Source organism: Scardinius erythrophthalmus (genome assembly GCF_964197995.2).
Source record: "Scardinius erythrophthalmus genome assembly, chromosome: 16".
In the NCBI taxonomy this organism is placed as follows: Eukaryota; Metazoa; Chordata; class Actinopteri; order Cypriniformes; family Leuciscidae; genus Scardinius; species Scardinius erythrophthalmus.
The window spans coordinates 8,871,726-8,893,162 of NC_138236.1; the positions used below are offsets into that span (position 1 = coordinate 8,871,726).

The following is a 21,437-nucleotide window of genomic DNA, read 5'->3' on the forward strand; positions in this document are numbered from 1 at the left end:
ACTCGGCAATCGATTACTTTGGACTTCAGCCTAGGCTGCCAACAGAGACGCGTTTTTTTGACGGCATGCTTATGGGGCGGGCAGCTAGCGGATCGTTAGGAAAGATTAGATGAATGTGATAAAAATATTTTTGGGAAATCACTGATACCACCTTTAAGTACTCTCTGCACAAACTTTAAAAACGCAAACCTGTGAGAACGCTGATGGCGTGCACATGCGTATCACGTGTTCACATCGCATTCTTGTTCATACAGACAGTATTCAAGCCGCTTCTGTAAGCTGTTCTATGAACAAGACCCTTTTATAAAGTCACACGTGTTAGTAAATACAGCTGTCGACCCGTCAAACACTGACTGAGTGAATGTAGCCTGTCAAAACTAATCTTTTTTTCTCTTGTTTGACTGGAGGAAGCACAAGCAGCGAATCCCTCACAACATTTGTCATTGTCCGAGACAATATTCTGCCTCTTTCCAGTGGAACGTGATAAGATGTCTAAACGGAATGGGATAAGGTGTCTGATAACCCCGTCAAAGTAAAGAGACAGTGTTGTTATTAACTAGTATTACGAAACAATGGATTTTTCGCTATCGTAGATCTCCGAACCTTTGAGCAGTGGGGTGTTTGAAAGCTTTGTTTTTTTTGACATGTGGAAAAGTGTGCACAGTAGGAGGACGTGGGGTGTGCGGTTAATACTTGACAGCAAACTGAAACGTCATTTAAAATGGGAAAATGAGAGTTAACAAGCACAGCACGACAGCACAATGTGCTAAAATGCACTGTAAATTTCTGATGCTGATAAAATGAGGGAATCGCTTTCTTTTACTCTCTTCCCCTCACACACAAACCTTGAACTTTCATTGTAACAGTGTGATAACGAGCATTACTAGAAATCCATCACTATAACAAACAGCTGTTTCTAGAAACAAATACATTATCTGATTAAATTAGTGATGCGATTGTGAAGAACACTCCTTCCGAGTGATACAATGTGTGCAGTTCAATTGGCAAGATTATTAAAGCCATCTTTTGAGTTTGGACTATCTTTAAAGGGGAAAAAACAACAACACTCTTACATTCACGTCATAGAAAAGTCGATAATTTGTAATGAATGTCTCGGTTTGCTTCAGCGATAACAACAGAACAACAGAGAAGGCTGACTGGAGCGGTATCTCAGCTGCAGTCCCTGTGTCTCAGTGTTTTCTGCTATTGATCTTATACCATTGCGCTTTATTCAGCTCACCAACTTCTGAGTTGTGAGAAATTAGCCAATTTTTGGTGAACAGGCACCACAAAACCGGTCGATTAATAACTGTAATCATAAAACACCAGGGGTTTACAGAAGATAGTGAAAATGTAATATATCAGTGCACTGCAGTTCTTTAAAAGAAGTAAAAGAATGAAATAGTGACAGTTAGACCCATCAGAAGTTAAATCACATGAGGTAGCAAATAAAAAAACATCCACATATGTAAGTCTGAACACAATAAATAGCTTTATTTTTTTGTACAGAATCTCCTAACTAAATATAGAACAGTATGTATTCAAAAAACATTATTTAACTTTAAGTAACATGTAAATTTTTTTACACATCTATCTATCCATCCATCCATCCATCCATCCATCCATCCATCCATCCATCCATCCATCCATCCATCCATCCATCCATCCAATTTCTTTTGTACTCAAATCTCCAAACAAAGTACAGTATATATTCCAAAACAGTATTTAACTTTAAATAAGTTGTTTAAGTACTGTAACTTCATACGTATATAAAGCTAAGGACCTAATAAGCTCTGTAAAAAAAGAAATGAACTCATCCCACCTCACAAATATCGGGTTTGTGTGCAATCAGAACTGGATTGATGTAACAATTCAGTAAAATTCCTCATCCTTTCCAATTCTACATCCTGTCTGTCGTTTCGCTTTCTAACTCAATTCTTAAACTCTGAATTTTGCACAACCCTAACAAAGTATTTCACTGGTATTTGTTGTTGATTGTGGAGCTCTCACATTATGAAGTTGCATCACAGGCAGATCTGTGAGTGCGTGTTTGCTTCGTTGTTATCTTACAGAGTTTTCCTGTGCAGCCAAGAGCAGCTCCTCATAATAAAGAAGTTGATCTACTTCAAAGCAGTCACTGGGCTTCTCCACCAGCTGGACCAGAGCCAGTCTGATGCTCTCCTCGCTCTCCTGCTTCTGTCTGGCCTGCTTCAGGTAATCATAGACCTTCAGGAACACCTCCTCTCCAAGCCTCAGACACACCGACCTAAAACACCAAATTAAAATTACAATTAGAATGAATATTAAAATAATCCAGGTCACATTTATGAAGTCTCAAAAGTCAAATGCAAATACATTCTTTCAAAACAACTTTCTGGATTTCTTGTTCTACAGCACAAGTCTGTGGGATAACAGTGGATGCATCCAAGCGGGTCCTTTTGTAAAAACACCCCCTGACAGGTGTTTGGTTTGTGAGCAGGCACCATGAATCACCTCCTTGTCTCAATGTCAGTGTGATCTCTATCGGCACCTCTGGACCCCTCAGCTAGAGCAGAACTGCCCCTCACACACACACACACACACACACACACACACACACACACACACACACACACACACACACACACACGAAATATGTCAACAGCTGGCAGACCAAAAATAGAACGTCTTTCCTTTTCCTTTAAGCGGAGTTAAAAATAAGTAATGCCTTTGTGATCATGTCCATTTAGCATGAGAGTGAGATGTGTGAATGATTTATGAGTTGATGTAAGTGTTGAGCAGTTTTGGTAAGGATGGAAATGTCCCTTTCTTTCTCAAAAAAATATAGTCTAGACTAGATTGAAGAGACAGGAGGGTAGTAATGGTCTCAGAGAATGAGCTCAACAGTGAAGGTCAGATGACAGAAGAAAATGTAATTAATTCCATCTTGGTAATATCAGGAATTGTAATTTTTATGAGGGATAGAGCCACAGAAATCAGATTTCCTCTGGTCAAAGGAACTAAATTAATTTGGACTTTCCAAGACAGGACGCTTCATTCTTCAGGATAATGTAACATTTGTGACTCAAAGTGTGAAAAGCTTGGGTAAATGATTGATTGCTGGCTGCAGGTTTTATCATCAGAGAGGGTTCAACCTTACAAGGTTTAGGTTAGTTTCACTCAGTCACCAAAAGCCAAAGTAATGTCATCAGTTAGAGGATGTAAGGAATGAAAGAGACAGCTGGAAGAGATGAACGATATCCCCCTAAAACACCCAATTAAAAGAAACACAAGGGGTCCAGAAGATGTAGTGTCTTTCTTTTTGTGGCAGTCCATCTGTAGCACATTTCTAAAAGTACATTTACATGACAATGACGCACTATAAACGGCAGAGGTGTCAAAAGTATTCACATTCATTACTCAGGTAGAAGTATAGACAGACACTAGGGTTTAAAAAGACTTCTGTAGAAGTTGAAGTATCAACTCAAGCTTTTTACTCAAGTAAAAGTATAAAAAAACAATTATTTCAAAACTACTTAAAATATAAAAGTAAAAGTAATGTAAGTGTGACCGGAGCAGTATCTTTGGTGATGCAACTCAATTCAGATAGCCTGACTACGCCACCTTGGGAATTACACCCAAGGAAATATAAAAAAAGGAACCCAGGTTCGGTGGTGCAGAGAAAAGTCAGAGTCGTGTAATTCAGCAAACAAATAAATAATTTTATTTGTGAGGAAAATACTCTACTGGCATCATTTATTCATAGTGTAAGTCACTGACAAGTTTATTATAAGAATAGGATATATCAGTTGTTAGAATAACATTCCTCTCCACATAGCTGTTTAATGTGACACGGAGTCACATTAAACAAACATCACAAAAGAAATTCCCCACAAAATAAAACAAGAAAATAATTAATACAAAAAAAAGAATATAAACGGCAAGGCTAAAGTTTACTTTAGGGGTGGCAAGCTAGCTGTAAACGATTGTGCTCTCAACCATTTATGTGTGCACGGCAAACCAAATAAGTCGAGGTGCTCAAACCCTGGTACTCCAACCTCACAACAAATGTGTTCACCCAGGTGACTAGCCTCCCCCTCGGTACACTCAGCCTTGACTCAAACCAAAAAAAAACAGAAATTAGTGGGTGCAATACATATACAACAATCACAATCACATCAGACACAAATATGATGGACCAAATCAGTTGGTGCACGGATAATATTACATCCTACCTCGTCGAGGACCACGAAATACTCAACAGGTGTTCAGGGGCGCAACTACCCAGTGTCAGAGGTGTATGCAGCAACAATTTTGGCGATAAATAACTGTGCCATGTAGCCTAATGAGTGAGGAATGAGTGATAGCTAACAGATGAAATAAGTATAAAATTGTAATTTATTAATAAAATTGAAGTATACTTCACAGGGCTGAATACACTGCTGAGTGGACTTCTGTCTTTCTAGGGGGGTTCGGGGGCATGCTCCCCCGTAAGAAAATTTTGTGCTTTTTAATGTTGAATTCATCAATCTGGTGCACTTTGAGAGTTCAAAATTAAAAGCTCCAACCCATATTCAGTGTGCAAATTAAACAAAGAAAAAATTCAAACCTTTTTTAGTAACAGTGTCTGTCTACATTACACTACTACATAATAATATTAATAATATTAGTCCCATGATAGTAATAGCCATATATTGTTAAACAAATGCCCTGTACTAATTTCTATACTTCAATTAAATATGTGATTGGGCCAGCCCAGTGTCAATCAAGAAAAGAACCAATGGGCCGCTGATCTACGTGTGTAATGAAAAAATTTTTTTTATATATATATATATATATATATATATATATAGATATAGAGAGAGAGAGAGAGAGAGAGAGAGAGAGAGAGAGAGAGAGAGAGAGAGAGAGAGAGAGAGAGAGAGAGAGAGAGAGAGAGAGAGAGAGAGAGAGAGAGAGAGAGAGAGAGAGAGAGAGAGAGAGAGAGAGAGAGAGAGAGAGAGAGTTTTTTTACCAATGTATTACAACGGCACTAACTAGGGCTGTAGTACTCGACTCGAGGACTTGTCTCGGACTCGCTGGTATTCGGACTCGGACTTGTCTCGGTCTCGGCCACTGGTCTTGCCAAATATGGCTTTTGGTCTCGACCGAGTCCAGGTTTCTTTATTATGTTCCCAGTAATCACACATACGTCGCCGCGATATTAAAACAATATATTATTGGAGGGAAAGTGAAACACTGGCCACCTAATAAGTATTTCGGCTCTTTTTCGTGAGCCGGCTCGTTTCACTCAGCTCACTGAAAGAGCCGGCTCTTTTGACTCACAAACGGCTCTTTAAAAAATAAATGTTTAAATAAACTCGCTGAAAGTCCACCGCTAGTGCAACGTGAATATTCACATTTTTAATTGTCCATAACACCCCGAAAACTAGCCTGCTTGCCTTGCACATCTAATTAAAGTTTTCCGACTTTTTTTTTTTTTCTTTCTTTCTTTCTTTCTTTCTTTCTTTCTTTCTTTCTTTCTTTGCCTATTCCATGAGTGGTAGGCGCAATGCCTGGCTGTTTTAAAATATAGCTAATATCGAAACAAAATAACCCAGCTCATAACTTGCAGGTTTGCTAGTGGCAAACTTTTTTCATTTGATTGCTTCAGCCGCCACCCGCCCGAAATTAATTAAAATATTATTTTTCGTCACGTCATCCGCCCGATCCGCGGTTTATCCGCATCTCTTGTGTGTGTGTGTGTGTGTGTGTGTGTCTGTGAGTTGTCTCGGTCTTCCCTCATGCAGTTTAATTGGTTGACATCGCGTGTATGATTGACAGGAACAGAATGTAAGGCTGATCAGACAGTCGAAACGAATGTGTTAGGCCTAGGCTAAATTATTATTTTTTGTTGTTCTTTGAATTAGTCAATTATTTTAAATAAAATTAAAATTATTCATTATTTCATTATTACATAATGATTTAATTTCTATAGGCTAGCCTATATTTTTTAGCAGACTTTTTTTTTCCTGTCCTGGACTCGGTCTTGATTGGACTCGAACCTTTATGGACTCGGTCTTGACTCGGACTCGAACCTCTTTGGACTCGGTCTTGACTTGGACTCGACTAGTCCTGGTCTTGGACTCGACAAAGGTGGTCTTGACTACAGCCCTAGCACTAACCCAGCGCCACCAATTAAGCAAAACAAAATAAAACGAATGGGCCGTCGATGTACGAGTTTTGTGGCCCATAAGACAAAGACAAAAAATAAATAAATAGCCTAGATGTATCAGCCCAAAAATCACGTCGGCCCACCGGGAATCTCCTAGCCTACATGCGTGGACGTCACACTTTAAATCCTACCGGTTGCCTTTGACCATCCACTTATTTAGCTGCTGGCGCATCAATTGACATGCCATCTCCTTTTCCCTCTATCTTTTTCTAATTTTAGTCCCGACAGCTTTTTTGCTTTATCCATCTTTTTCGACTCGTACGTGCTCGCTCAGCGCTCACGGCGCCCCCGCCTGCTCGCGATATTATCCCCCCCCCCCCCCCCATTTAACCCTCATCACATAGCGATAGTCGACATACCTTAAAGCCCTCAATGAGCGCTTGACGCAACTCCCAGGGAACGCCGCCGAGACGGCAACAGCCATCACTTCAAGAGGTAAAAACACGTACTCTAGACACTTTTAAAACCACACAAAGTTGTACATAATCTCAGTCACTTACCTCAACTAACATGACACCGGTAACCGGAAGAGGGGGCGGGTATGACAAAGCCTACATTCTAGGGCTTCCAGTCTACACTTAAGGTGTGTTCGACATCGGCTGCGGCTGGATGCACCCGATCGGCGAGAGTAGCCGCGTGCAGGCGGGGAGGAGCTGCAAACGGAGACGTGAAGTCGGACACTTTCTGGTTCCCGTAGTGACCGCTCACGTGGTGTTTGCATACTTTACCACAGCTGCAGTGAAATAAATGCAATATTTGCCAAATAATGCACAGATGTTTCAGAGACATTTTAATTCAATACTTTATGTAGCCTACTGCTTCATCCAGCGTCTGTTTGAACAAGAATAAAGTTCAACATAAGCTACTATCAATGAAGTGGAGTCTACGTTTTTTAAGCAGTTTTAATTTGATAAACATGACACAATATAACATGACAACAACATGAAAAGAGTGTTCACTGTTATAATAAACTGATTTGAGAGCTTTAGAGGAACTAAAGGTTTTCGAATAAACACGAAACACACGTGATCGTTGTCATGCAGTGAATCCGGCCAATGGTGGAACAGCTGTGTCGTCATCAGCCCTCCTGCAGCCCAGTGCAGCCGCTCTTGAGAAGCTGCGCTGGCTGAGTTCTCCGGCTACTCTCGAATCGCTCTCGCGGTACTTTGATGGCATACGTCACAGTCACGTGGCGTCGGCGCTGTATCAAGTCGGACAAAATTTCTAACCGGCATGCACTGCTTTAAGTCAGCCGCCGATCGGTCTGCGCAGAGCTGCATGAAGTCGAACAAGCCTTTAAATACACCGGCACTGATTACCTCATCCTCCCACTCCCATATAAGGGTAATGACGCAAAGAAAAGGAAAGGGGAAATCCCCTACTGCTACATAAGGAAAAAAATCTCTCTCTCTCTCTTTCTCAATATTTGACGCGATTTGCCTCGATTTCTCCCTCGCTTACCTGACGCGATTTGCCCCGATTTCTCCCTTGCTTACCGCATCTAGGTTTCCTTCGGAGGACTTTTGGCGCTGCGCACTTGACAAATGTGACTACAGCCTCTCACAAGTTAGAAAGACACCACAACGCCAATCAGTTTAGCGATGTGTATTCAGGAGGCGGGAGTCAGGTCTAAACCGTTTGTGTAATTGGCCAATTTTTTTTTTTTTTTTTTTTTTTTTTTACGACGCCAAGCCGAAATTAAAGTCCGCGTGAACCGGAAGTTGCAAACGACTTTTCTCCAGTGCTGTGACGTATTTCCCAGTGAAACAGAATATTGAACAGAGGGCAGGGTTTTACTCTAACGCTCCTCCTCTCCAACTCTGCTCATAACAGACTAACGGTTTGAGGGGAGTGGTTAAGCGTTTCCCAAACCAAGCTGTCAAACATACGTCATCAGGGAAGGTCCTCCAAAGCAGAGGGGAGGGGCATTTTCAGATTTTGATTAAAGATTACGAAGCCAAAATTTTTTTTTTGTGTGGATTGACTTGCATGGATGAATTGTTCACCACAAAACGATCAATTTAGGCAAACAAAGTAAATATGGTCAATTTTGATTTCATGTGGACTTTAAATAGGAGTAACGAGGCTATTTTTAAAATGTAAAGCCCCTTTCACACAGCGCATTGAACCCGGGAAATTGCCGGCAAATTGCCGGAATGCCTTAGTGTGAACGCAAACATGACCCGGGTTTAATGCCGGGATCGATGCCGGGTTGGGGACCTAGTAACATTGCCGTGTTCAGTCCCGGAACGCGCGCTGTGTGAACAAAAGCCGTAATAATGCCGTGTCGTAGTGATGACGCTGAAGCCGGGATCGTTCGCCAGCTGTGAAACGGTACCAAATGCGCAATTTTATGATCGAATCAGAGAAATAAATGCACAAGCGTGGTTTCGCAGCTCATAAGCAAACTGAAGACGCTGCTGAGACATTACAAGTCACATCGATGTCACGTGTCTTTCCGGGACATATACGGGTTGTGTGTGAACGCGCTCTCTGATTCCGGAAAATCACTGGCAGTGTGAATGAACCAAAATCAAATGAACCCGGGTCAAATCCCGGGTCACTTTATCCGTGTATTTTCCGGAATCTCTGTGTGAAAGGGGCTTAAGGAGCAGAAAGTACAGATAATTGCGTCAAAATGTAAGGGTTATAAGTAAAAAGTCGTCTGAAAAATAATTACTCCAGTAAAGTATAGATACCCCAAATTTCTACTTAAGTAAGGTAACGAAGTATTTGTACTTCATTACTTGACACCTCTGGAAAACGGACACGTTTTCCTTTGCATTTTTCAACAGACAATAATGATATTGTTTTCAAAAACGTATCAAAAGTTTGCATTTTCAGGCCCCTAAACAACTGTTGTGTAAATTGAAAAGCTAGTTGAAAACGGTGTTATGTAAATGGCACCTAAGTTGAAAGAAAGATATAAACTACAGGAGCAGCATTTTTAGTCCATGAGGACTAATGTGATCATCATTTTAAATGAATTATTACATGGTATCATGTTTCATTCTAGCCCCTTTGTAAAGTCAAGTACTGTACAAACCATCTCAGTCTATACAGTCTTCTTAAAACTCACAAAAGCAGTATAAAGAACTGTGACATTAATCAGGCTTTCAACCACCAAAAATATCTCTATGATTCAGCTGAGCACTTACAAAGAAATATATAAATAGTGGGGTTGTTTTTGGAGATGAGCAACCAAGGGCATAACTTGACAGATACAATTATGAAAGAATAAAATATTTAAGATACAATGATCAGTTTGACCAAACTATCATACTGTAATGGATGAAAGTTTGTGACCTTGAAATTTTGATATGTAGTAGCAAACAAATCTAACTTGAACTATCTATATTATAGGCTATAATAAATACAGTGGGGTTCAACTGTCTTACAACATGGGATTTACCATTCAAGGAATATGGGAACATTTGCAGATGGTCAGGTCTGACAGGCTCAAAATACATTCTTTATGAAAACAAGTAAACTCAAGCTGCATAATGCTCATGGCTCACGGAAAAGACACCTCATGTAGATTGAAACGCATTTTGAGAGCATATTTCTTTTTAACTTTGATGCCAAGGGCATTACCAAACGGGAAGTACAGGCTTCCGCATGAGTGATATTATAAATACAACAAGACTTTAAAACACACAGAAGCAAAACAGGACAAAGAAGGGCATCATTAAAGAAATGAACTACTTTGAATGTAAGGCAGCATTTATGAATTGATTATTCATGAATGACTGTCAAGGGGAATGATGATTGAATATTAAAGAGGCAGTGTGAATACTGTCTGATACGAGATCAGGGGTGACAGATGAGATTATAGGAGAAAAACTGAATAGAGCAGGTAGGTGGAGGTACGGGTTAAATGAAAGGAGGGGGTGTTGAGTGGCATTGGTTTGTGAGTCATTCTATGCAATGAATGCATTTTTGCATCTGCATATCACTGCGTTCAAGATCTCAAAAAGCTACTGTGAAACGAGGTGCAGTTATTCAGGTACGATCCCGATATATATATTCAAGCAAAATCGAAACGTCCTTTCTAAATCAGGCCAGAGAAGTTCGTTTGGAATTAGTTTTGGGACTCAAAACAGCTTGCCAAAGCGAACTTTCTGGAAAAGTTTGCGCCAGCTGGTAAACACCTTCGAACTACCATTGGTCCGTGGTGATAACGTATAGGTAGGTGTGCAGTGAGGCTCCGCCTTCTTTAACGTGGAAATCTTCTCCGTTTTATTTCTTCTGTTCAGTCCGCCGAGGTTAGACACCCGCAAGTAAAAACATGAACACACTGAGTAACTTTAGACCAATTTCCAAACTTCCCATTCTGTCTAAAGTATTAAAGGTGGGCGCCACATAATTACAGTTTCATTTGGATAAAAACAATCTGCACAAACGATTTCAGTCTGATTTTCGTCATCTCCACAGTACAGACTGCTCTTTTAAGAGTAGTGAATGACCTCCTGCTTGCCTCTGATTCTGATGCCCTCAGCCTCCTGGTCCTCTTGGATCTGAGTGCAGCTTTTGATACTAGTTGGTATTCAGTACACCTATCTCGTCTAACTGTTATCGGTATCACTGGTACTGTCTTTTAGTGGCTAACTTTATATCTCTTGGATAAGCAACAATTTATTAGTATTAATAAACACAAATCTCACGCTGTTACTGTTTCCCGTGGTGTACCTCCAGGATTCGTTCTTGGTCCACTTCTATTTCATTTATGCTTCCTCTTGGTCAGATCATCCAGCATCATGGTCTTAATTTCCATAGTTACGCTGATGATACACAAATCTATCTTACCTTTCAGCCCAATGCTCTTTTTCCTTCCCCTTCCATCACTTCCTGTCTACAAGATCTCAAAGTATGGATGGCTCAAAACTTCTTAAAACTGAATACTGGACAAAACAGAAATACAGTTAGTGGGCCCTAAATCCTTTGTCTTTTCCCAAAATGACTTCTTTATTCATGGTTATAGTTCATCCATCACCCACTATACGGAATCTTGGGGTATACGTAAACTTGATTCCAAATTATGCTTTGAAGCCCATATCAGGCACCTTATTAAATCCTGTTTATTCCACCTTCGCAACATTGTACGTATACAACCTTTGCTAAATCTCAAAGATGCTGAAACTGTTACCCGTGCTTTTATAACCTCGCGTCTGGAAAATTGTAACCTTTTGTATTGTGGCTTACACACTAAAGGCCTTAAATTGTTTGTGCCCTTACATTTAACAAAAAATCAGCTCACATCACTTCCATCCTTCAGCAACTGCTGGCTGCCTATTGTGTATCGCATTCAATTTAAAATAGGGGAATGTGTCGGGATATTCACTAACAGTATACCGTTGGTCAAGTATTTCGAACTTTTTTGTACTCCCAAAGCGAAGAACGGAAAAAAAGTTGCTGCTGGTACATCTGGGCTTGTAGGGTTACTCACAATGACCAGATACACATAGAATTTGTGTACTTTTTGTTTTCACATTTTCTGTTTTTATCGTTAGGGGAATTATGTGGAATGTTCAAATTCATTCCAAACCTCACTGAAGCTCTTGTTCCTGAATTAAAACAAATCCTCACAGGCAACATCCAGTGGCCATGCAGCCTTTCCAGATGACTGGAAGCCTTTAGGGAGGAACAACTTCCAATTAATGGCAATAGTGCAGATTCCGTGTGGGCCTGGTAATGACATAAAACATCTGTGCATAAAAAATCTGGGCCCAAGAGCCTTAAAAAAAGGATCATTTCAGTAATTACAGAGAGAAAGTGACATGAAGTTAGTGAAATACTTAACTAATTAGCATATGAAAAGTAGATTTAACAATGATGAACTGATAGGGTGTGGATTATTTCATTGCTCCAATTAGAATATTAATTGGATTTCCAAAGCCATTACACAAAATGGGGGCCATTTCTGTCCCACATATGTGTAAATGAAAGTGTTGATATTGACAACTAGAAGCAAAACTATATAAAAAAGATTTTAATTGAAATGAAGCTGAAATAATATATATATATATTATCTATTAGATGAAAAACTTAAAATTAGAAATGAAAATTAGAAAAATTAATTGTGGTTAAATTGGAATATAAAAAAGAAAAATGACAAAAGCCCATACAATTAGTAAAACTAAATAAAATTAAAAAGAAAAAAGAAAATATACCTAATAGCTAATTAATTTTTTTAATAAATACTATAATAGTGGACATTTTTTACTTAATGTGACAATGTGACATCTGCAAAAATCCAGCAACCATTTAACTGCTGATAAAAATGAAACATTAATATTTTTAGATATATCAGCATTCAATTCTCTTTCTATGAAGCACCTTTTTACAATCTTGAACAGAAATCTTATATTGCCAAATAAAACTGTAAAAGTGTTACCCTTTACCCGTTACATTTCTGAATACACAAATTTATCAAATGTCAATAATATAATGTTTAAACTAGTACAGAAATGAATTTTAAATTAATTTTTTTAGCCAAACTAAACTGTTACAACCAACCGTGCTGTTTTCCAGTAGGGAACCTGTTGTCCCTACTTCTCATTAGTTCAGCTATTGCCGTCTTAACATGATATACAACATGTCTCCTGAGAATGTCAACTGTCTATGGGAAAAGTTATTCCTCGAGGCTGACACCAAGTCATACCTTCAGTCATTTCATACAGGTGTCAAGCCTGATGAGCAGCAGACAGCTGCTGATGCTGAGGCAGGGCTTCAGTGAACGCAATCCTCCAGCCAGCTCAATCCTCTGCAGTAATGGGGACGGGATATGAGCATGTGCGGTCTGGGATTAAATCGACTGTCCCCCCTGCCCACTTCAGCGTGAGGTAATTGCTGTCTCCTTCTCTCCACGCTCCTCTGGAGTTTCACTGTGACTCTGGAAATTTGAGCACTCCAGCATGGTGAAATGGAGAGAGCAAATTATTTTACTTTATGAACCGCATGGAATATGCGTATGAGTTCATTTAAAGTGATTTTAAAGTGGCCAGTCATGATGAGGAGGTTACAGCATTGTCAAACACTGTGCTAATTAAAAGCGTTTTAAAACCTCATTTATTCCTGTGATGGCAAGCTGAATTTTAAGCATCCAGTCTTCAGTGTCACATGACCCTTCAGAAATCATTAAAGTATCCTGATTTGGTTTGTCAGTCTGTCTGTCCAACCCGATATCACGGCAATTCATATTTCGTACGTATATTTACGAGGTGGCTAATTCATACGAATTCTTACGACCTCACTCGTACGATTTTTGCTAAATCGTACATATTTTACGAGTTGCCCAATTCGTATGAATTTGTACGAATGACCTACCCCTGACCCCGCCCCTAAACCTACCCATCACTGGGGTCAAATCGTACGAATTGGTCATGATATAGCGTTGATCTGTCTGTCTATCTATCTTCAAATAATAATAAATTAATGTAAAAATAAGGATTTGGAACAACAGAGCAAGTTACCTGCATAGTTTTGTGAAAAAGTATGTCTGTTTATATTCATTCATTTTTCAAAAAAGAGGTGTAGTGTATGATCCAACATTCAAAAAAGTAATGCGTACTTCCAAACTGCTGCACATACCAACAGAGTTGTGCTGTGATGTAACTAAATCAAGAGGCATAATAAGCCCGTCCTTTCTTTGTGAAGGACAAATTTGAATATGCTAGTCATAAGGTTCAAGACATGTTAAAAGGAGAATCAATCAGACCCCTTTGTTATTATGACTCATGACTTTGTCAAGAAGCCAAGAATAAAGACAATTACAATTGAGAGGCCTTTGAGATCTCAAGGACCGGCCCTCTTCAACGCTGTTGTCTCATAAGTCAATTTCAGACAGTGCTTTCATATAAGAGAGGCGTTCCTTTCCAAGTCGACAAACTCGCATGCATACACATGCCCACTCATAGTCCATTTCCAGCTGATTAGTGGTGGTAATCAAGGCTGGACTGCAATCAGCCCCCACTCCCAGCATGATAAACACAACCCTCCACCCGCCCATACACTCTCAGCCAAACCACAGGCTCTTTCTTCCGCAATCACCACTCTCCATCCCTCAATAGACAGCTTCCCAAACCCTGGGCAAAAGCATAATGTCTTACATGCATCTACAGCTCTGGGCTGTTCCGACGTTTTTCAGCCGGCACCGGTTCTCTTACCCTGATGAAAGAGAACCTATATCTCTGTGAATGTATGCTGCCTGCTACTGCTTTGATCAGCTATTTCTGAGAGGCGTAATGAGCTGCAGTCAACAAAAGAAGGATCAACGGACGACGCAATACAGTGCGTTAACAAGTTTCAGAGAACTCACGAGTCACGCAGAGATGAGCGAGGTGAAGGATGAGTAGCGTTATCGTCATCAAACGATCACATCAAACAACATCTACTGGAGAAGATGCTTTTGTTTTCTGATATACCCTTGTGTGCTGTCCTCAAGTTGTTCCCCAAATGCACAAAGTGTATAATGTATTGACATCTAAAGAGCTCAACGAAAGAGTTCTATCTAGGGCTGACTCAAGATGATTCATCCTTCTCAGAGGAAGAGCATGCTGGACTTCAAATTGGAGCTTTTACTAAACTGAATTACTACATTGAATTTGACTAAAACTAAAGCCCAAAAACTAATAAAAATGACAAAAGCACATAACAAAATTACTAGAACTTAAACTAAAATAGAAAAAGGAAATGTAAAAATGATAAATATTAATAATTACTACATTACAAATTAATACAAAAATGACAAAGCAGGATTCTTCAGTTGAGGGTATTTATTGACCATAAGTTGTTATTGTTAACTAAAACTAAAACTATTAAAAAATGTTATCATTAATGGAAATAAAGATTAAATAAAATATAAATATTAGACGAAAAACTTAAACTGCAAAGAAAATGAGAAATGTTGCCTTGGCAACTAAATTAAATAAAATAAGCTGAAGTACTGAAATTATTAAAATTGAAATAAATGTTAAAGCTAAATAGAAATTAAAAAAAACTAAGAAAAAAGAAAACAAACAAACAAATAAAAAAGGAAAATATATAATAAAAAAGTTTATTTAAAATAGTAATATATACTACAAAACAAAATAAAAGAACACTGCTTTTGACTACATGAACTCTATGAAAATGAAACCTATTAAGCTACATGTTTCATCTGCACAGCGAGTTAGCAAGCAATCAAATAACTATCATTTTACAAAAATCAAAGGAAATGGACAGTTAGTAATGACAACTAAAAAATCTGCTCTCAGTTTATAATGGAAAAATCTTTCTGATCATCAAACTGTCACTTCTCAGTCATCAGCTCTCGTCACGTCTCTTTCTTTTCCATCATAAAAATATGGTTGTAAAACCTCAATTTATCTCTAAAATATTTGGTGTGATGGAAAAGACAGCAGTATCGGTGGACAACAATTCTTTGTTATAAAAAATTACAAATTGTACACAAAAATAAAATATGATAATGTGTCTTTTTCTTTTCAAACTCATTATTTCTTTATCCACTCATTATTGAGCGGAAGTTTTAAAAAGTTTGCCCAAAATGAAATTCTGTAAAATGTACCTTTCAACTTTCCTTTATTTATTAGTCTTGTGAATGTCTTTTAAAATAAGTAAAGAAACAGAATAAAACAAGTTTAACACTATTACAATCTATGCTTCAAAATTATATATACATAAAAAATTCGAATTCATCCTAGAGGATCGAAAAGTTTCCTTATTTGAAGAATCACCCATAAGTAAGAGAATAGTACTTGTTCCGCACTAGCATCAGTAACACCTGCATATACCTGAGAATTTATTCCCTCCAAATGAGAGAAATGCTGCATCTGGAAGAATAAGACTATAGCGTCTCCGCACAGCTGAAGAGAGGCTGTGTAGGGAAAATGCAGCTGCTGTAAATTGCTACCTGTGCTCTCCTTCTCCCTCCTCCTCATCTTTACGCTCTTATGAGGCTTGCGGAGAGCGAGCTGACAGCCTCTAATTCCTGCCCTCACAGGAAGAGCGCTTCTGTTATTAATATCTTCAGCCCACACTCAGTAGGGGAGCCACCGTGAGGAGAGGTTCTGTAGTCATGCTAAAAGGAAGACATAGAGTCTACCAAGCTGATGCTGGAGTATAGAGTGGTGTGGAACAGAACGGCACAGCATGGAATGTACAGAGTAGTACGGTTTGGTTTGGGATGCAGAAGTACGCTGTGCAATGGTACACCATGTATGGAATAGAAAAGTATGGTACAGCATGGTCCGTTAGGGCAGGGTTTTTCAAACTGGGGTCCGGAACCATACAATGTAAACAAAAAACATAATGATTTCATAGAAGTTAAAGGTGCTCTAAGCGATGTTGGGTGACGTCACTTCTTGTTGACGTTCGAAGTATTGTCAAACAAAACGGAGGCTAGCTCGACCCTCCCTCCTCCTCATCCCGTCCCCTCCCCCTACTAGAGGTCTGCAAGCCTGCAAGGACCCAACGGGGGAACGGTGCGTGACAGTTGACCATGCAGAGGATCAGGGGGAAGTTGGATTTTTTTTTTTTTATTATTAATATTATTTAACATTAGCCAGTTGGCGAGGAGTTCTTCATTTTTGAACATTGTTTTGAACATTGTTCTTTAGTTACTTAAAAGCACAGAAAGGTAGGCCGTTTATTTACTTATTTTTGCGGTTGGATCCCGTAGCGCTATATTCTCTACTGCATGCTTATGCTTCTCTCTAATGGACAGTCTGTTCAATATTTGTGGGAATGATTGGGCATGATGTTTCAGGCCTATAATAAAAGTTTACCTTTTAGTAGCGTGTGACGTGCGTGTGTTTGCGTGTAGCAGAGATAGCGCGCATCAGAGAGCGCACGTCAGAGAGAGCTTAAAGTGATATTGATGTTGGTCTCGGGTCGGGTCGGGTTCAGCCTGAAAAATTGCAGTTGTTGTCGGGCTGGGGCTGGGGCTGGGTAGGGCTTGAACACCACGGGCCAGGGCCGGAGTTTTTGGCCCGTGCAGGGCTCTACCCCCTACCTTCCGTGCTTCCTGAAACTGTCATGAACCATTTAGAAAAAACAAAGTGAATTTACACGCATGTCCAGCAAAAACAGAGCCACCTGAATGTCGGATTGGAAGCCCTTCTGCCGGCGGAGTTCTCGTCACCTTTTGAACGCTTTTCCAATGTAAATTTGGGACTTTGTGCGTTCCTTCTCCTTTTACCTATTCTTTGTTATTTGTTCATCGGAACGTCGTCTCTTTGGGCATGCACTGTAAAAAAATAATTCTGTGGCTTAGTAAATATTACAGGAATGTTTAACTTTATTAACTTAATAAAATCTCTGAATATTGTTTACTTGATTGTTTGAGTTAAACATACCAAAATAATTTAGTAAAAATCCAACAGTTAATTTCATCTAAAATTTACAGATATATTTAAGTTTTTTTTTTCAATATAATAATTTAGTATTTTACAAACCAATTATTTCTTTATAATATACTTAATATATTTGTAAAAAAAGTATAAAAATATTTGAGAAGGTTGAATTAAACTGATCCTGTTTCAAGAAACAAAAATATTACTTAATTCAAATCAATGTTATTAATATATTTAACACTCTTAAGAAATTGAGTAAGTTTACTCAATTAAAACAATGCACCCCTCCCCCACCCGCTGACGTGACGACAACTCGATGGTTGGTTGAGTGAGCGCGGGCTGGTTGAACTCTACAGTCCAGAACAACAGTCCTCTTCTCAGCGTCACAGATTTGGTGCATTTCCTCTGAAATTCAGGTTTGTGTATGTTTTATTTTTATCTATAAAATCATTACTGTGCTTTAAATCATTTTATTTCATGCAAAACAACATACAGAGGCGTAATTAGACACCTAAACGAGAGTCGCGCCTGTCTTTTCGCGTGATTGAAACGCCTTGCATAAACGCACGACTTTATTTAATGATAATGAATATAATTTATTTGGATGATAAAATGTCCTCAGAACTGTTTGTTTATTGGCAGGTTAGGGAGTCAGTCGCTCGCACTAGGCTAACTTTCGGCTGTGAGTGAAACGCAGGACGGCGGTATGAAGTTCAAAGTCCACCCGCAGAGCTCGAGTCCATCTCCGGCTCGAGAACCAGCGCTGATCCGGTGGAAATGGGATAACAGACCGATTGATTACACTTGAATTAGGCTACCTGAATGTTTAAATGTTTCATTTTTACTTCTAAAATGTTTTTTTTTTTTTTTAAATGAAGGCAATATTGTAGGCTATGTGTTAAAAACAGTGTAAAATGTGCTGTATTGTTGTAAGTTACTCATCAACAATAAAGGCCAAGTCATGTAACGTAGGCTACTGGTTGTTGTATGGAATAGGCTACTATTTTAGAAAGGTTTAGAGAAAATAAAAAAAAAAAGTTAGTATTATTCAAAAATAAAAACTCAAACTCAAAAATATTGTTTTTTAAATGTTAAATTATTTCTACTCATTTTAAATGTTAATGTGCCAGATGCAGTTACTCAGATTTACTTAATTTTTTTACTTGAATTTACTCAATTCATACAGTATATTTCATTGATTTCACAGCTTTAAAATTTACTCAATATTTTTAAGTGTAAAAATGTTTCACCAATAAAATTAAGTTTATCCCAGTAATAGTTTTTAGAGTGTGTGTCATCCATATCAAAATTCTCAAGAATATAAAATTTTAACGTTAGTCGTTGTTAGGACATCTCTCCTCTAGCTAACTTCCCTCTTCATGCTTCTCTCTCCTCTACTCCTCTACTCCCCCACACCCCCCTTCATGTGCAGATCATTCTTGTCAGTTATTGGCTGGAACACTGTATGTTATGTTTCGTGGTCCAGGCTGGGCCAGTTTGTTTTTGTTTTTGCCATTTGTGGAGCCTGGGCTGTCTTCAGAGATCGCGTTTTTTTACAGTGTGTTCAGGGGACAGGCAGCTAGCGGATAGTGAGGAGATGTTTGCTGGATGTGACAAAAACAATTTGGCCTAAAAAACGTGCGACACCGCTTAGAGCACCTTTAATGTTACAATTTACAAAACTATCAATTTTATTCTTTTCACAGCCACAGCAATAGCGTCTAGTTTCTCTGATGGTCGGTACAAAAAAATAATAACATTTCAAAAAAAGCAGTGTCTACTGAATGGAAGCTAAATATTTTCCAGATATTCTATATGGTAAAATATGTTTATTTTTCATTGTTTAGTGTAATTCCATCTTTATAAAAGAAAGTACAAAACCATTCAAAAGTTTGGCGTCTCTTTTGCTCACCAAGGTTATACTTATTAGATAATATTTTTCAATTTAAAACACTAATATTGTGAAAAAGATTATTTTAGTAAAAAATAAGTGTTTTCTATTTTAATAAATTTTAAAATGTAATTTATTCTTGTGATGGCAAAGCTGAATTTAGCAGACATTACTTCAGTCTTCAATGATCCTTCAAAAATCATTCTAATACTGTATGATGATTTGGTGCACAATAAACATTTCTTATTATCAATGTTAAAAATTGTTGATTCATATTTTTTTCAGAATTCTTTGATGAATAGAAAGTTCAAAAGAAGAATAATTTATTTGAAATAGAAATAGCTATATCTGAAAGTAATCATTTCTTTAAAAAATAAATAATAATAATCTAACTGACCCCAAACTTTAGCAGGAAATAATTTGCTGCTCTCGTGGAGTTAATAAAGACAGTGAAGAAGAGAGTAAGCTCTGTGGAGAAAAAGAAGTGTACAAACAACATAAAAAAATGAGAAAATAAGCTGAATAAAATGACAAGAGAGAAAATGACAGAGATGAATTCAGGAGGAAAAATGGAGAAGCATTTGTGCACAATAACCTGAAAGACTGTAAATTATCTGTATGCATGCATCACAAATGACATTCCAGGCAGAAGCTCATATTAAAATGTAGCTAAATACACCAGAGGGTGGAGTTACCAAGATTATTGGGTTTCTAACACAGCAGGCGCATTTATTGATATGTACAACAGCGTACAGAAAGACCAATAAATATGCATTTTTGTGCTTTCAGACATTTGTTCACGTTAGGGAATGCTGTTCAGAGGCCCCTAAATTTAATTTTGAATTCATATAATGCTCATATAATGTTCATACCATGCTCATATAATGCTTGAATCGAATCACACGTGGAACAGTGATATACAAACAGGAAATTGGTACCAGAAGCTGCCCTTGCAATTGAATGCAATTTTAAGAATATTGAAATAAAAGGAAATGACAAAGCCATTAAACTGCTAAATGATCATTGCTAAAACATTCAAGAACCAACAGTTTTGATGCCATTTTTAAAATGCATTTTATTTATCGGTGACGCACTTTCTGATACATCTATTCTTCTATTTCTGATAAATCATTCAGTTCAGCGCTTGGCTCCAAATCATCCATGGTGGTTTTTGTGAAGATCAGACTCGGGCTTTAGGAACAGGAGAATGTCAGGATGGGGTTTTAGGAGCCTCCGGAGCAAGAAAAGCAGATTCAAATACAGAACGGTGTCACACAACATGCTGACTGCAGTAGCAGGTGGATTACATTATATGTAAAGTCGTGGTCTTTAATGGGGCTCGTAAAGCAAAGTGACTTTTCAAACCTGTATGACCTTTGTTTTTTGTTCATACAATGGTAGTCAATGGTAACCAATATAGTTTGGTTACCAACATTCTTCAAAATATCTTCTTTTATATCATGCAAAAGAAAGGTGTACAGGGTTGAAACGACACGAGGGTGGGTAAATGATGGCAGAATTTTCATTTTTGGGTGAACTATCCTTTTAATGGGTTTTTTATTAATATGGATATGAAAAATTTTTTTTTTTAATGAAATGATAAATGATGATCTAAATATTAAACTAAAACTGCCAGTAGGTGGTGGTAAATGTCTAAATGAGTAAGTCATTGAGTCATTCATTGATTTGATTCGTTTGAATGGCAGTAATGAAATGGCTCTTTAAGAATGGGGCATTGAATCATTGGTTCTCCCAAATCGTCAAAAACGCAGATTCAGTCAGTAATGAAACACCGCTGTGTGTTGCTCTGAGATAAACAACATTTCTCCTGTGGCTAATATTTTCGTTGGCAAAACTGAGCAAAAACAGACAATATTGAGTCTAAAATATAACACAATATTTACTTCTTTTTAATTAAACTGTTGTATTTAAGTAATATCACATTTGTACTCATGCTATTCAGGGCAAAAACAGCACACGTGTGCTACTCATTACTCATGTG

The 21,437-nt window shown here is 38.2% G+C and overlaps 1 protein-coding gene across 4 annotated transcripts in view; it reads right to left on the minus strand.

Moving 5' to 3' along the window:
• Window positions 1-1,470: 1,470 nt before the first annotated feature.
• The window catches only part of nek11 (NIMA-related kinase 11), a 65,939-nt gene continuing 45,972 nt past the window's right edge, over window positions 1,471-21,437 (minus strand). For 2 of the 4 annotated variants that reach the window (XM_081388244.1, XM_081388243.1), the window contains one exon: window positions 1,471-2,266. In XM_081388244.1, the coding sequence (XP_081244370.1) occupies window positions 2,062-2,266 (205 nt within the window). In that variant the 3' untranslated portion in view covers window positions 1,471-2,061. Of the gene's footprint in view, window positions 2,267-20,491; window positions 20,667-21,437 lie in introns of those variants that run through there. The other 2 variants (XM_081388246.1, XM_081388245.1) reach the window with 2 other exon arrangements.